At 52.2% G+C, this 14,649-nt stretch overlaps 2 protein-coding genes across 2 annotated transcripts; one reads left to right on the top strand and one right to left on the bottom strand.

Moving 5' to 3' along the window:
* Positions 1-6,188: 6,188 nt before the first annotated feature.
* LOC122870759 lies at positions 6,189-7,088 on the bottom strand. Its single transcript, XM_044185181.1, has 2 exons — positions 6,509-7,088; positions 6,189-6,386 (listed from the first exon to the last, which is right to left on the bottom strand). The coding sequence occupies exons 1-2, from the start codon at positions 6,956-6,958 to the stop codon at positions 6,189-6,191; spliced, it is 648 nt and encodes a 215-aa protein (XP_044041116.1). The 5' UTR covers positions 6,959-7,088.
* A 177-nt stretch (positions 7,089-7,265) lies between these two features.
* On the top strand, positions 7,266-9,429 carry LOC122873904 (interferon-inducible double-stranded RNA-dependent protein kinase activator A homolog). Its single transcript, XM_044191224.1, has 3 exons — positions 7,266-8,653; positions 8,741-8,855; positions 8,945-9,429. Exons 1-3 carry the CDS (start codon positions 8,384-8,386, stop codon positions 9,067-9,069), a joined length of 510 nt encoding a protein of 169 aa, XP_044047159.1. The 5' UTR covers positions 7,266-8,383; the 3' UTR covers positions 9,070-9,429.
* The last annotated feature ends 5,220 nt before the right edge of the window (positions 9,430-14,649 follow it).

Here is a 14,649-nt window from a genome sequence, read left to right as displayed (position 1 = left end):
CGGTTTGTTAAATGTGCTGAGGCCCAACAGTTTAAACAGGCACACATGTATCTACGGGAGGGTTAGCCCAGAGCAGAGGGCCTCTTTGATACACACCAAAGGCCGGGGGTGAGGTAGACACAGAGACACAGTGAAATGTGGCACACAGTGCTTTATTTGTTGTACAATATCATGATAAGGCAGTACAGGGTGGAGCGCATACATGGAACATACAGTTTGTTTCACACATACACAGCCAAGACCGTATTGACAGAGAGAGATGTAGTGGTAAGCACATGCAAGTTACAGGTCAGGGGATGCTACGACTCTTCTTCTTCGGTCGCTGACTGGGACCGCGGGGCGCTACACCCCCTCCTCCGGATCCTTGCCGCCGCACACCCTTAGATCACAGGTTGTGGGTCCGCATACAGGCGCTGTAAGGCCCGGTGGCATGCGAGGAACAAGGTGTGTAAATGCTGGAGGACGCGCGTCTACTGTAGATTCTGTAGGCCAGCAACGCAGACCCGAAGACAGCCATCATCGGCGCGGCTATCAGTATAACCCTTAGCATATCGTCCTTTTCGTTGAGCCACCAGTAATTGCTGTAATACTCATTGTGGTCAACCATAGTTGATGTACTGTGTGGTGTGTCAAAGGCAAAGGAATCCTGGGCAAAGGCAAAATGATTCTGGGGGAGGTGAATGAGTTTTGACATTACAAGAGGCCACACACTATAGTTAGTAGGATCGCTTTATTGCTGTACAATGCACATACTGCACATCGAACACATGGCATGACACACATACGCAATCGACATTGTACACAATAGGCACAACCTTGTATACAGTACGCAGGGTAAACTCTACCAGCAAACTCCCATGGAACGGTGGTACAAGGACTTGTACTGCTACTTTGTGTTGTCCGGGTGAGGTTTTTCAGGTCAGGTCATATACTGCATCGGTCGCTTCATGTAGGCCATGATCACGCTTTACAATAAACAACGCTGCTGGCCTAGTTTGGAGACAATCCTGTCAGCTAGGTCCCATTCTCTCATGTGTTCTATGGGTCCGCACGCAGTCGTCCGTAACTCCCTGCAGCGACATCCCAGTTGAGCATCACCTTCACTCTTTCCATCTCTTCTTTGCTTAGGTCACTCAAGACATCTCCCAAATCGCGCGTTTAACTCCCGGACTCGGGTTCCTGTCTAAACCGCTAAACGCTTTCCAGTTCAGGTATCCCGATGTCCGATATGGTAAATCCCGGGTTGTCTTTTTGTAGTGCACTTACGATGATCGTCATTGCCACATCCTCCTGTAGGTCCACCTGCTCAGATACCATTGCCTCAGACTGTCCGTGATAAACCCAATGTGTTCGTTGGGGGTACAGCCCCATCTGATGACAATTGTCACGTATTCCATCTTGATAGTTCTTGATAGCTTGCTAGCCTGGTGGCAGAGTAACGCCTGCTGTGTGCTCTATCCGGTGGACAGCGCTCACTGCTCCTGAGTGCTGCACATACTGCGTGATATATATAGCGGAGATGGGTTCCCTAAGGCGAAATGCAAACATAGTCATGTATACAGGAGCATGCACACCCTCTGTCACCGCTCTGTGTGAACAGGTAACGGCTGATCATACACAAGCCAACTGCCACAGCGCTGCTAAGGGCCGGTCTGTTTCTAGACAGAGGCACACACACACACACACATCACACCCTCTCCCGCTGATCCTAAGCTCAGAAACGCTCTGTGTGCACAGGCAACGCCCGATCATACACAGGCCAACTGCCACAGCGCTGCTAAGGACCGGTCTGTTTCTAGACAGGTGCACACACATACACAGGCATGCACACCCTCTGCAGCTCACCCTAAGGGCGTGACGTTCTGTGAGTACAGGTAACGGCTGATCATAAACAAGCCAACGGCCACAGCGCTACTAAGGACCAGTTTGTTTCTAAACACACACATATACACAGGCATGTGAACCCTGTCTAGCTGACCCTAGGGTCATAACAGCTATGTGTGAACAGGTACGGGATGACCATACAACCCTGTGAGCTACGGCTCTAAAGACCGCTGAAACACTCAACAAGAGACCATTTATATGCAACGCTGATCATACAGCTATTGTCTGCAACCAGCCTGTGTCTGCACACTCTCACCCTCAGCATCAAGGCATGTTATGACTGAGTAGCCTATCTCTGCTAAGCACCATGAATCCTAAGGGAAAGCCTTTTGCTGTTAGTCATGCCTCCCCGTCTCCTCCTCAGCCTCCCCTTCCCTTCGCTGTAACCGTCCAACCGGGCGAGCTGACGCCTCCTCCCTCTAGCTAAACGTCTCCTCTCTCAGCCTCCCCCTTCCCTGCGCTGTAACCGTCCAACCGGGCGAGCTGGCGTCTCCTCCCTCTGGCTAAACGTCTCCTCTCTCAGCCTCCCCCTTCCCTGCGCTGTAACTGTCCAGCCGGGCAAGCTAAACGTCTCCTCTCTCAGCCTCCCCCTTCCCTGCGCTTTGGACCGTCCAACCGGGCGAGCTGACGTCTCCTCCCCTCTAGCTAAACGTCTCCTCCTCAGCCTCCCCTTCCCTGCGCTTTAACCGTCCCAACCGGCGAGCTGACGCCTCCTCCTCTAGCTAAACGTCTCCTCTCAGCCTCCCCCTTCCCTGCGCTTTAACTGTCCAACCGGGCGAGCTAACGCCTCCTCCTGTAGCTCCATGTCTCATCCACCACCGCCTTCCCTTTTCCGATGCAGGAAGGCTACCAGCAGAAGTGTTCTTGCACACAAAAACCGTAACATGCTTAGGCGTAATCTTTGTTCTACATAGCGCTGCGCCTGTATCATGGCTAACGCTGGTGTCTCCTACTGTGCTAGATTGAAAGAATATGCAGATACCAAGAGGTGTACGGTTCAATACCCCTCCTCCGGATCCTTGCCGTCGCACACCCTTAGATCACAGGTTGTGGGTCCGTACACAGGCGCGTAAGGCCCGGTGGCATGCGAGGAACAAGGTGTGTAAATGCTGGAGGACGCGCGTCTACTGTAGATTCTGTAGGCCAGCAACGCAGACCCGAAGACAGCCATCATCGGCGCGGCTATCAGTATAACCCTTAGCATATCGTCCTTTTCGTTGAGCCACCAGTAATTGCTGTAATACTCATTGTGGTCAACCATAGTTGATGTACTGTGTGGTGTGTCAAAGGCAAAGGAATCCTGGGCAAAGGCAAAATGATTCTGGGGGAGGTGAATGAGTTTTGACATTACAAGAGGCCACACACTATAGTTAGTAGGATCGCTTTATTGCTGTACAATGCACATACTGCACATACTGCACATCGAACACATGGCATGACACACATACGCAATCGACATTGTACACAATAGGCACAACCTTGTATACAGTACGCAGGGTAAACTCTACCAGCAAACTCCTGCGGTGGAACGGTGGTACAAGGACTTGTACCGTTACTTGTGTTGTCCGTAGGTTTTTCGGGTCAGGTCATATACTGCATCGGGTCGCTCTATGTAGGCCATGATCACGCTTACAATAAACAACGCGTGCTGGCCTAGTTTGGAGACAATCCTGTCAGCTAGGTCCCATTCTCTCATGTGTTCTATGGGTCCGTACGCAAGCCGTCCGTAACCCTGTGCGATATCCCAGTTGAGCATCACCTTCACTCTTTCCATCTCTTCTTTGCTTAGGTCACTCAAGACATCTCCCAAATCGCGTCTAACCCCGGGACTCGGGTTCCTGTCTAAACCGCTAAACGTTTCCAGTTCAGGTATCCCGATGTCCGATATGGTAAATCCCGGGTTGTCTTTTTGTAGTGCACTTACGATGATCGTCATTGCCACATCCTCGGACAAGTAGCGGCACAGCATGTTGATCATACTTTCTGGGTGTTTGTCATAGCCCGTGTTGCTTTTTTTCCTGAGCATACGCTGGATGCTTGCTGCCACTTGCGTATCTAGTGGCAGACTCTGGTCTTTTATAGTCAGGACAACCTTGGCAAAAGAGGCCTTGTTTTTCACCAGGTAGTGCGCCAGTTTGAATTTGTCTGCAAAACCGTATGGTAGTAGACACGTACAGAACCGGCGTAGAGGTCTGGGTAGGTCTCGGTCTGACCACCGGTACCATGTTCACACGTTTTCGCCCTCCGCTCCGTCTGAAGTACACGGTGGGAACACCGTTGTCACACCTGAACCTATCCAGATCACATACGATCTGCCCTTGTGTAAAACAGTCCGCCTGAGCCTCATGTGTACCCGCCGTTGCGTCTGAGAACCCGGTGTCTGCCACGCAGCACATCGGCTGTATCTCTTCCATGTGTGTGGCCAGTGCCTCGTTGCTTTGGGCTACGGCCTCGGCGCGCAAGAGCTGGAAGGGTTGTATGTGCTGGAAGCTCGGCGTGAGAGCTAGGGCGTGCGTGGGCACCTCCAGGGCCATGTCCCAGAACTCGAATGTGCGAGCTAGTGGATGTGATACAACACAAGTCCGGGTTGGTGTACACAGAAATCGCACAAGACACCTGTCATTGCGCGCACATGAGACAGCTCTCCCGTTCGCTGCAATGTACCATACGTGTATGGTGGCCCTTAACTGGGGATTGTGAAGTTTACAGGGGTGTCCCTGAGACCGGTGGTAGTACCGGTAATACCCCTGCATACAGTATCATAGCATTGAGGCACCAAGGTACCGAGAGAAGGTACTATCTGCTCACGGTTAACACATCCGAGGACGCCTACTTGTATGACTTTGGGAAGCTACCCGGTGGGGATGGGTCCCTAGACTCTCTCCACACATCTGTTCAAGTGGCACATGCTAGCACCGATGGTGCATATGCATGTAGTATTACTACTGCGGATATAGTATTACAGGACCAGACAGGTTCAATGGCCGGACAGTTTATTGTACTCCGTGATACAACAATGGACCGTAAGCCACATACATAATAGGAGTGAGTAGTCTGTACACTGTTCATGCAGCACCTCTCTGTCAGACAGGCATGTAGTGGTTGGTGGCCATATGTCTGTGTGTATATCTATATATGCATGTATGTACAGAGATATAATAACAACAATAAACCCTTACTGCATAGCACTGTGTCATTTATTTCAGTAACAGAATCATACACATTGGTTGTATACATATACATAAACCTTTGGGTGTATACTCAAGATATGTAACACAGCACCGGGGTTGATAGCACCAGGAGAAACCTGAAACATATATAACGGAATGCTGCACAACCAGAGCTTACAATGCCTAGCAATACCTATATTTTATAAATGGAGAGAGAGAGAGAAAGAGTGTTACACACATGGAGGCCGATACATATAAAACACACACAAGTATTCGGCAGTTATAGATAGAGATAGATACAACAAAAAGACAATGCCCCGGTCCATAGTGTTCCTAGCGAGACACATACACCCTATGTAGGTTACTGACGAGCGCATCACAAACGGGACATCTGTGCTTACAGAGGGTACATGTGACATGTCCACAATTGGTGATCCAGGCCTTCGCCTTGTAACATACGGTACACCTGAAATCAAAGCCCTCAGCTATGGCCACGGTCCTGTAGTAGGTGTAACGCTTCTTGCAGAGACCGCATACGCTGTCCCCGCTCTTGGCTATGCATTGTGCGCAGCACAAGTGTCCACACTCCAGGAACGCATCCGTGATAATGTAACAGCCATAACATGCCTAAGGGGTGTTATATTCCTCTGCATTCGAGTCCTCGGCGGAGGAGTCCTCGGTGTCACACTCGGACTCTTCTGCGGTATCTGCAATCACAACACAAAAGAAGAATATAACAGTGACACCATGACATACAGCTCCCTACGTTATTATATTTCGCATTGACATACAACCTACCCGCTGTGATTACGGAACCCGCTTCCACCTCCATTATGGCTATGTCACAAGTCCCATTCGCTATGCGAGCTGTGGGAAGGAATCTACCGTCCGCCTTGATGACATCCTCGACCGTAGACATGCTATCGCCGTAGTACAGGGCTACGCCGATGTCAGTGTGCATCCCGCTTGGATCCCTGCGCTGCAGCTCTACCAGTGGTAGGTTAGACGCCTCATAAGGGCGGCACCGCGGGGCCTTGCGCCTACTTCGTGAAATATGTTTCATGTTGTGGTAGAAGAACGGCGGAACGGGCGAGGTGTCTCCCAAGGCCTCCTCCGCTGGGCTCATGTTCACCCTTACCATAGCCATATCGTAGTCGCGCACAGTGCCTTGCAGGGGCTAGCGCCGAAAAGGGATATCCTGGAATTCCACACCGTGGTACAGGAGATGTCATGTGCCTTCATCAGGTCATACAGGCGCTGTGGCTCCAGACATTGTACTAGCTTTATTTTGGGCTCCTGTCCTAGGTGCAGCACCGTCACGCTGTGGGGTCTCTGCGGGATGCACGGGGTGGTTAGAGACAGACATACATGCCTACATACATACATACATACAAACAACCGGAGCATACAATACCACAAATGACACACACTACATCGAGATCCCGATAACTTACATGTTTGCAGTGAAGCTGGAAGATAGTCTTTCCGTCCGCGATCACGGTGTGCGTACCGATGGTCCATCCGTACCCCTTCAGTAACGCTTCTGTGTTACGCACATGCTGGTAGAAACTCAAGGCTGGTGTGACATCCGCGTGGGTGACCGTGTATGTGTTAGCGATGACAGACAACGCGGTTGTGTCCTCCAGCAGTGCTTCGAAGTCTCCCTGGACCATTATATTGCAAGCCTGATCTACCCACAGGTTCCTCATCACACGTAGCAGCCGTTCTGTGTATCCTGTAGCCTCCTCCTCCGGCAGGTAAAGGCACATTGCTGTCAAACTACGTATCTCCGCGTCAGTGTAGGTCCACCTGCTCAGATACCATTGCCTCAGACTGTCCGTGATAAACCCAATGTGTTCGTTGGGGGTACAGCCCCATCTGATGACAATTGTCACGTATTCCATCTTGATAGTTCTTGATAGCTCGCTAGCCTGGTGGCAGAGTAACGCCTGCTGTGTGCTCTATCCGGTGGACAGCGCTCACTGCTCCTGAGTGCTGCACATACTGCGTGATATATATAGCGGAGATGGGTTCCCTAAGGCGAAATGCAAACATAGTCATGTATACAGGAGCATGCACACCCTCTGTCACCGCTCTGTGTGAACAGGTAACGGCTGATCATACACAAGCCAACTGCCACAGCGCTGCTAAGGGCCGGTCTGTTTCTAGACAGAGGCACACACACACACACACACATCACACCCTCTCCCGCTGATCCTAAGCTCGTAACCGCTCTGTGTGCACAGGCAACGCCCGATCATACACAGGCCAACTGCCACAGCGCTGCTAAGGACCGGTCTGTTTCTAGACAGGTGCACACACATACACAGGCATGCACACCCTCTGCAGCTCACCCTAAGGGCGTAGACGTTCTGTGAGTACAGGTAACGGCTGATCATAAACAAGCCAACGGCCACAGCGCTACTAAGGACCAGTTTGTTTCTAAACACACGCATATACACAGGCATGTGAACCCTGTCTAGCTGACCCTAGGGTCATAACAGCTATGTGTGAACAGGTACGGGATGACCATACAACCCTGTGAGCTACGGCTCTAAAGACCGCTGAAACACTCAACAAGAGACCATTTATATGCAACGCTGATCATACAGCTATTGTCTGCAACCAGCCTGTGTCTGCACACTCTCACCCTCAGCATCAAGGCATGTTATGACTGAGTAGCCTATCTCTGCTAAGCACCATGAATCCTAAGGGAAAGCCTTTTGCTGTTAGTCATGCCTCCCCGTCTCCTCCCTCAGCCTCCCCCTTCCCTTCGCTGTAACCGTCCAACCGGGCGAGCTGACGTCTCCTCCCTCTAGCTAAACGTCTCCTCTCTCAGCCTCCCCCTTCCCTGCGCTGTAACCGTCCAACCGGGCGAGCTGACGTCTCCTCCCTCTAGCTAAACGTCTCCTCTCTCAGCCTCCCCCTTCCCTGCGCTGTAACTGTCCAACCGGGCAAGCTAAACGTCTCCTCTCTCAGCCTCCCCCTTCCCTGCGCTTTGACCGTCCAACCGGGCGAGCTGACGTCTCCTCCCTCTAGCTAAACGTCTCCTCCCTCAGCCTCCCCCTTCCCTGCGCTTTAACCGTCCAACCGGGCGAGCTGACGTCTCCTCCCTCTAGCTAAACGTCTCCTCTCTCAGCCTCCCCCTTCCCTGCGCTTTAATTGTCCAACCGGGCGAGCTAACGTCTCCTCCTGTAGCTCCATGTCTCATCCACCACCGCCTTCCCCTTTTCCGATGCAGGAAGGCTACCAGCAGGAGTGTTCTTGCACACAAAAAACGTAACATGCTTAGGCGTAATCTTTGTTCTACATAGCGCTGCGCCTGTATCATGGCTAACGCTGGTGTCTCCTACTGTGCTAGATTGAAAGAATATGCAGATACCAAGAGGTGTACGGTTCAATACAGCGTCAGCGGACCGCATCATATGCCGATGTACACGGCCAAGGTCTGTATACAGGGCGCTGCGTATCATACAAAAGAAGCCACGGGTACCGGTACCACAAAAAAGGCAGCCAAAAACCAAGCGGCGGGTGCTTTGCTTGCCCTGATACGGAAGTCTGACCACCCGGACGTAGGGGATGTGGTTGTAGAGCTAAAGGTATGCCCGCTAGCAGACCAGCAGTGTCTCGGCAGCTATTTACACCTTGATATAACCTAACTCACTCTCACCTTTTCACCTAACCAGGAACTATGCCTTCAGAACGGATGGCCTCAGCCTCAGTATAGTGACACCACTCGCAATGGTACCCACATCTGCCATTGTTACATTACCTCGACCTTAGGCGGATTTATGGTGCAAGGTATCCTGTGTGGCTGTGAGTGTGTTTGCTACAGACTGACTGATTACAATAAGGGTAACTAAGTGGATGCATATGTTCACCAAACGCAGGTCTCGGACCAACCTGGACACTTGCGAAGCTTGACGCGGCGGAGCAAGCGCTACGAATCGCCAAGGCCTGCACCTACCAAGACCCGGAGGAGAGTACGTGCCATCGGCCCAGGGAGCAAGCCTAGTGAAGGACGTCATGTCCGGCCTTCCCTACACCAACTGCACCGCACATGACGGGTCCACAACACCATGTCAAGCTTATTGTACATGGAGCGTGGTTATGATATACCTAGCGTTGTGTCTGTTTCTGTGCATGTTCGGGGTCTACATACTGTACGTATTGTGTGATAAACAAAGACGCTACAGCAGACTACCTTTGATAACTGTATGATAATGTTCGAGATGATGCCAATAAACACGTGTACAACCAATACCTGTATCTGTGTCTTTCATGAGGTACTATCTACAATCTAAGACCACGGTTGGTCCGGGTAAACGGTACATGGAGACAGGATGAACAGAGCTACTGCCGGTTACAATGTCACCGCGCCCACAACACATCCGTGTGCCCTGAGCAAACAGGCCAATGCCTGCGGTGACAAGTATAGGATGTGCTCTTTGTGTACACACACACCTAAGGCAGGGAGAGACACAGAGAAGGTGGAGGTAAAGCTATAAGCCGTTTGCGTTATGCAAACGCAGCTCAGGGTCCTCGTTGACACAGGGAGGCACGGTTTGTTAAATGTGCTGAGGCCCAACAGTTTAAACAGGCACACATGTATCTACGGGAGGGTTAGCCCAGAGCAGAGGGCCTCTTTGATACACACCAAAGGCCGGGGTGAGGTAGACACAGAGACACAGTGAAATGTGGCACACAGTGCTTTATTTGTTGTACAATATCATGATAAGGCAGTACAGGGTGGAGCGTACACATGGAACATACAGTTTGTTTCACACATACACAGCCAAGACCGTATTGACAGAGAGAGATGTAGTGGTAAGCACATGCAAGTTACAGGTCAGGGGATGCTACGTACCCTTCTTCGGGTCGCTGACTGGGACCGCGGCGCTTACACCCCCCTCCTCCGGATCCTTGCCGTCGCACACCCTTAGATCACAGGTTGTGGGTCCGTACACAGGCGCGTAAGGCCCGGTGGCATGCGAGGAACAAGGTGTGTAAATGCTGGAGGACGCGCGTCTACTGTAGATTCTGTAGGCCAGCAACGCAGACCCGAAGACAGCCATCATCGGCGCGGCTATCAGTATAACCCTTAGCATATCGTCCTTTTCGTTGAGCCACCAGTAATTGCTGTAATACTCATTGTGGTCAGCCATAGTTGATGTACTGTGTGGTGTGTCAAAGGCAAAGGAATCCTGGGCAAAGGCAAAATGATTCTGGGGGAGGTGAATGAGTTTTGACATTACAAGAGGCCACACACTATAGTTAGTAGGATCGCTTTATTGCTGTACAATGCACATACTGCACATACTGCACATCGAACACATGGCATGACACACATACGCAATCGACATTGTACACAATAGGCACAACCTTGTATACAGTACGCAGGGTAAACTCTACCAGCAAACTCCTGCGGTGGAACGGTGGTACAAGGACTTGTACCGTTACTTGTGTTGTCCGTAGGTTTTTCGGGTCAGGTCATATACTGCATCGGGTCGCTCTATGTAGGCCATGATCACGCTTACAATAAACAACGCGTGCTGGCCTAGTTTGGAGACAATCCTGTCAGCTAGGTCCCATTCTCTCATGTGTTCTATGGGTCCGTACGCAAGCCGTCCGTAACCCTGTGCGATATCCCAGTTGAGCATCACCTTCACTCTTTCCATCTCTTCTTTGCTTAGGTCACTCAAGACATCTCCCAAATCGCGTCTAACCCCGGGACTCGGGTTCCTGTCTAAACCGCTAAACGTTTCCAGTTCAGGTATCCCGATGTCCGATATGGTAAATCCCGGGTTGTCTTTTTGTAGTGCACTTACGATGATCGTCATTGCCACATCCTCGGACAAGTAGCGGCACAGCATGTTGATCATACTTTCTGGGTGTTTGTCATAGCCCGTGTTGCTTTTTTTCCTGAGCATACGCTGGATGCTTGCTGCCACTTGCGTATCTAGTGGCAGACTCTGGTCTTTTATAGTCAGGACAACCTTGGCAAAAGAGGCCTTGTTTTTCACCAGGTAGTGCGCCAGTTTGAATTTGTCCACCGGACTCAAGCTCGCTCTGTGACCTCTCTGCTAAGGGCGCCTGAAGACCCGGAGGGTGTCCGGCATGCCGAGACATGGTCGTAGGTGGTTTCGCTACCCAGAGGCTACGCATAAACGGGGATCCGAGACCACCGGTGCCACTGGTCGACGGTACCATTACCATTATCATGTGTAATGACGGACCCCGGTGGAACAGACTCTTGTGTTGACCATTGATAGTACCATGGTATTGTGTACAAGTGTTTCGAATGTGTATTATGCATATATCCCTGTTGTCTCTGAGTGTGCGGAAATAAAGGCAAATGCACCTTACACAGGCTGTCTCCCAGCTTTGCGTTTTTATTGACATAATAATGTGTACAGTGCTTGGGTACAAACGTAATGCAGATGAGGTGCGGTGCGGTCATGAAGCTCTACAGGAGTACAAACATAATGCAACACACAAAGACAGTCTCTGTTTCGAGCTACGCTTTATTGACTTGTACATGAACAACACCCGGGTTACAATTTAGATAAAACAAGACGTCTGTATGTTCCCATCGGCAAGAGGCAGGACATCCCGGGTTCGGTGGTTAGTGTGCGTAGTCGATGATCACCGCCTTGCTAGGCGTCCGAACGTGCCGCCCAGCTCATCTTTGTACCATTCCCACATAGACCGCCACGGCTCCCGGAGAACAGGCCGGGGCTCCCAGATCGCATGTTTGTAGAAGCACTCCGCACCAAAGTAGCAGATGCCTCGACCCTCGTTGAAATACTGGCACGGTTTTCCTCCCATGTACGCCTTGTATCTCTGGATCAGCTGCCGTTTCTCTGCCTCCGTCCTCACCCAGTCGGCGCTGGGCACGTAGAACTGTGATGTACGCCTACACACCGGACATGTCTTTACGTGTGTACCGTCCACATGTTTCACGCTCCTCCACTTACGGATACACTCCAGACAGAAGCAGTGCTCGCAGCTAGGCAGAATCCCGAATCTGCGCTCCTTCGGATTTGTCTTATCCAATACCACATCGTAGCACACATTGCAAACCATGTCTGAGTTACACCTAGCGGTAGGCGTCCTCTCGTAAGGATCGCAGACGGAGTGCCTCGGTGTTGTATCGTAGCGCCACGCCGCGTCCGGCTGCCTCATCTCGTATCGAATGCCGAACGGAAGCCTTGGTGCGCTCTCGTGGTGCCACGCGGCTACTGTCCTCCTCCCGTGACGGTCGCCGATCGCTTGCACTCTCGCGGCGTTCTCGGTGTAATGCCCGGTGAGGTATGGACCCGGTAGTCTGTATGCGGTCTGCTCTGCTGCAGCCTCCATCCGTATCGGTTGAGGGTGTGTAACGCTCTGCGCTACGCATGGAAACCGTTAGTGATAAAGAGCCGGACGAGTCCAACCGCGAATATGTGTATCCCGAGACCGTACGCCCCTCCGAATGTGTCCCCTGCAGATCCTGGTCGAAATGTATGTGAGTGTTCCGTCAGCAGTCCTCCTCGCTCTCTGCCATAGACTCATAGTACCCCTTGTTGGAATACCCTTTGTTCTGGTGGGACACACCGGTTCTGGGCCTCGCTTCCGGTCCCACGTGCAGTGATAGTCCTTGCTTTTGATGGATGTGGTGGTGGTGAGGCTGGATCATGCTCGGGTGTACGCATTCGGGGTCTCGGTGATACTGCTGTTCGGATTGCCGAGGAAGAGAACGCGGCTGCTCCGTAAGCGGTAGTTGAGGGTACCCCGGGAAAGAGCTCGAACTGTTGCCCTCCGGTATCGGTGGCGCCATAGGGTAGTTTGTGCTACACATGGTCTCGAGCCAGCTCCCGGGCACATCCGTGAGAGAGACGAAGGCTGTGGCCGACTTTCGTTGAGCCGTTGATATTAGTCGAGCGAGACCGTCCGTATCGTAACGGTGGGGACCCGCGGAGCTCACGCAGTACCGAAACAACAGATAAATGTAGTATCTGGAGAGTTTGCGAGGCTCAGTCGCGATGTGAGGCGGTATGGGCGTTTCCTGACCCACGGTGCTCTTGCATCCCATGCGGTGGAGGGACTCCAGATCCGTTCTGGGTATGTACAATCTATCCGCTCTCTGCCACATATCCCTGAGCAACTGTAAGGTGATCTGAAACGTGCCTTCGCCCTCTTTGAAAACAGTGTCTCTCAGCAACCCCGTAGCGGGAGCTCCTGCAACTATCAGGCACTCGAAGAGGGATATGGACGCGTGCTCTGAGAACACAAGCTCTCTCCGAGCCATACCGTTCATCTCCTATTTACCACCGTTTGCAGCAAGGTACGGCGGAGGAACGGTGGAGTCGAGTGCTCGGTGACGATGGCGCAACAAAACGGGTATTCTGAGAGTAGCGCGCAGCGCCTGCTCAGACTGGTGGAGTGCTACAACCTCTATCACGTTAAGACTTTGCGTTAAGACTGACTGCCATTGATCGTCTGGTGGTATGCATATCGCCCTCGGCGCAACAAAAGCGCTGCGGCGCCCTTGTGCTGTTCAGGGTGATACACACCAACACCAGACCTACGCGCTCCGAAGCTCTGGAGACGCTAATCCGGGCTGCGGGTATACCTGCGGCCACCGCGAAGCTATTCCCCACGTTTGCCACGGAGTGTCCCATGCAGCGCGTCGACCCTAAAGAGCAGCACACCCGACCGGTGCTAGACGGCTACCTGCCCAAGGAATATAGCACGACTGCACCCGAAACGGGGACCTGTAGCGGAGTTCGCCTATGTGTTTTACAAGATGGTACGGATAGACAAGCGCAGCACGGTGACATCTCTCCCCGGGCTCTTCCGAAGCTTGAGGATGTTCACTGTCACGGACTACTAAAAACGCCTGTGCCGGTGGAACGGGCCGCGGTCTAAACCTCTCCTGGTGTGAACTTACATCCCGGACTCAAACTTAGGAAACGTATGTGGTCGACTAACTGGTGCTCTTACCGCGGCTTCTACTAGATCGGGATGCGCGGTTCCGAGGCGACTTCGCCTCGGCACTTAAACGTCTCTTCCGCGAGATGTCCCAGGATGCCGAGTTACCCTGCGATCCAAGCTATTTCGTACACGCTGTGTCGAGTGTGCGCAACACCGGTGTCTCATTTCAGGTTCAGGAAGATGCGGACCTCGCCTTCATGTGCATCGTAGACTCACTGGCGGACGCGCGCGGACCCGCTGAACGGATCGAGCTGTGGACTATCGAGACGGAGGAACGCGTGAGCTGCCTGAGTTGCGGAACGACTCGCTCGAAGTCCGCTAGGTCCTACACTATCCCTGTATCGCTAGACGAGGCTCGCCCTGCTGAGCTACAGCAATATGTGCAGGAATACAGCTGTGGTACACCGCCCGCGACCTTCGATTACTATTGTCTGGACTGTTGCAGAAACACCCGGGCTGCGCACACCGCGGTTATTGTTACATTACCTCAGATTGTGTGTTTCAGGCTATCTAGGGTCGGGACACTCGGAGGGGTTCTCTCGAGAACAGAGAAGAGCTTCGCGTTTCCCAAGGCCTTGGATTTGAGCTACCTCATGACAGCCTCGGGTGGGTTATATGA

The sequence above is a fragment of the Siniperca chuatsi genome, linkage group LG3, assembly GCF_020085105.1.
Source record: "Siniperca chuatsi isolate FFG_IHB_CAS linkage group LG3, ASM2008510v1, whole genome shotgun sequence".
Lineage (NCBI taxonomy): Eukaryota > Metazoa > Chordata > Actinopteri > Centrarchiformes > Sinipercidae > Siniperca > Siniperca chuatsi.
This window is presented reverse-complemented; position numbering and strand designations above follow the sequence as displayed.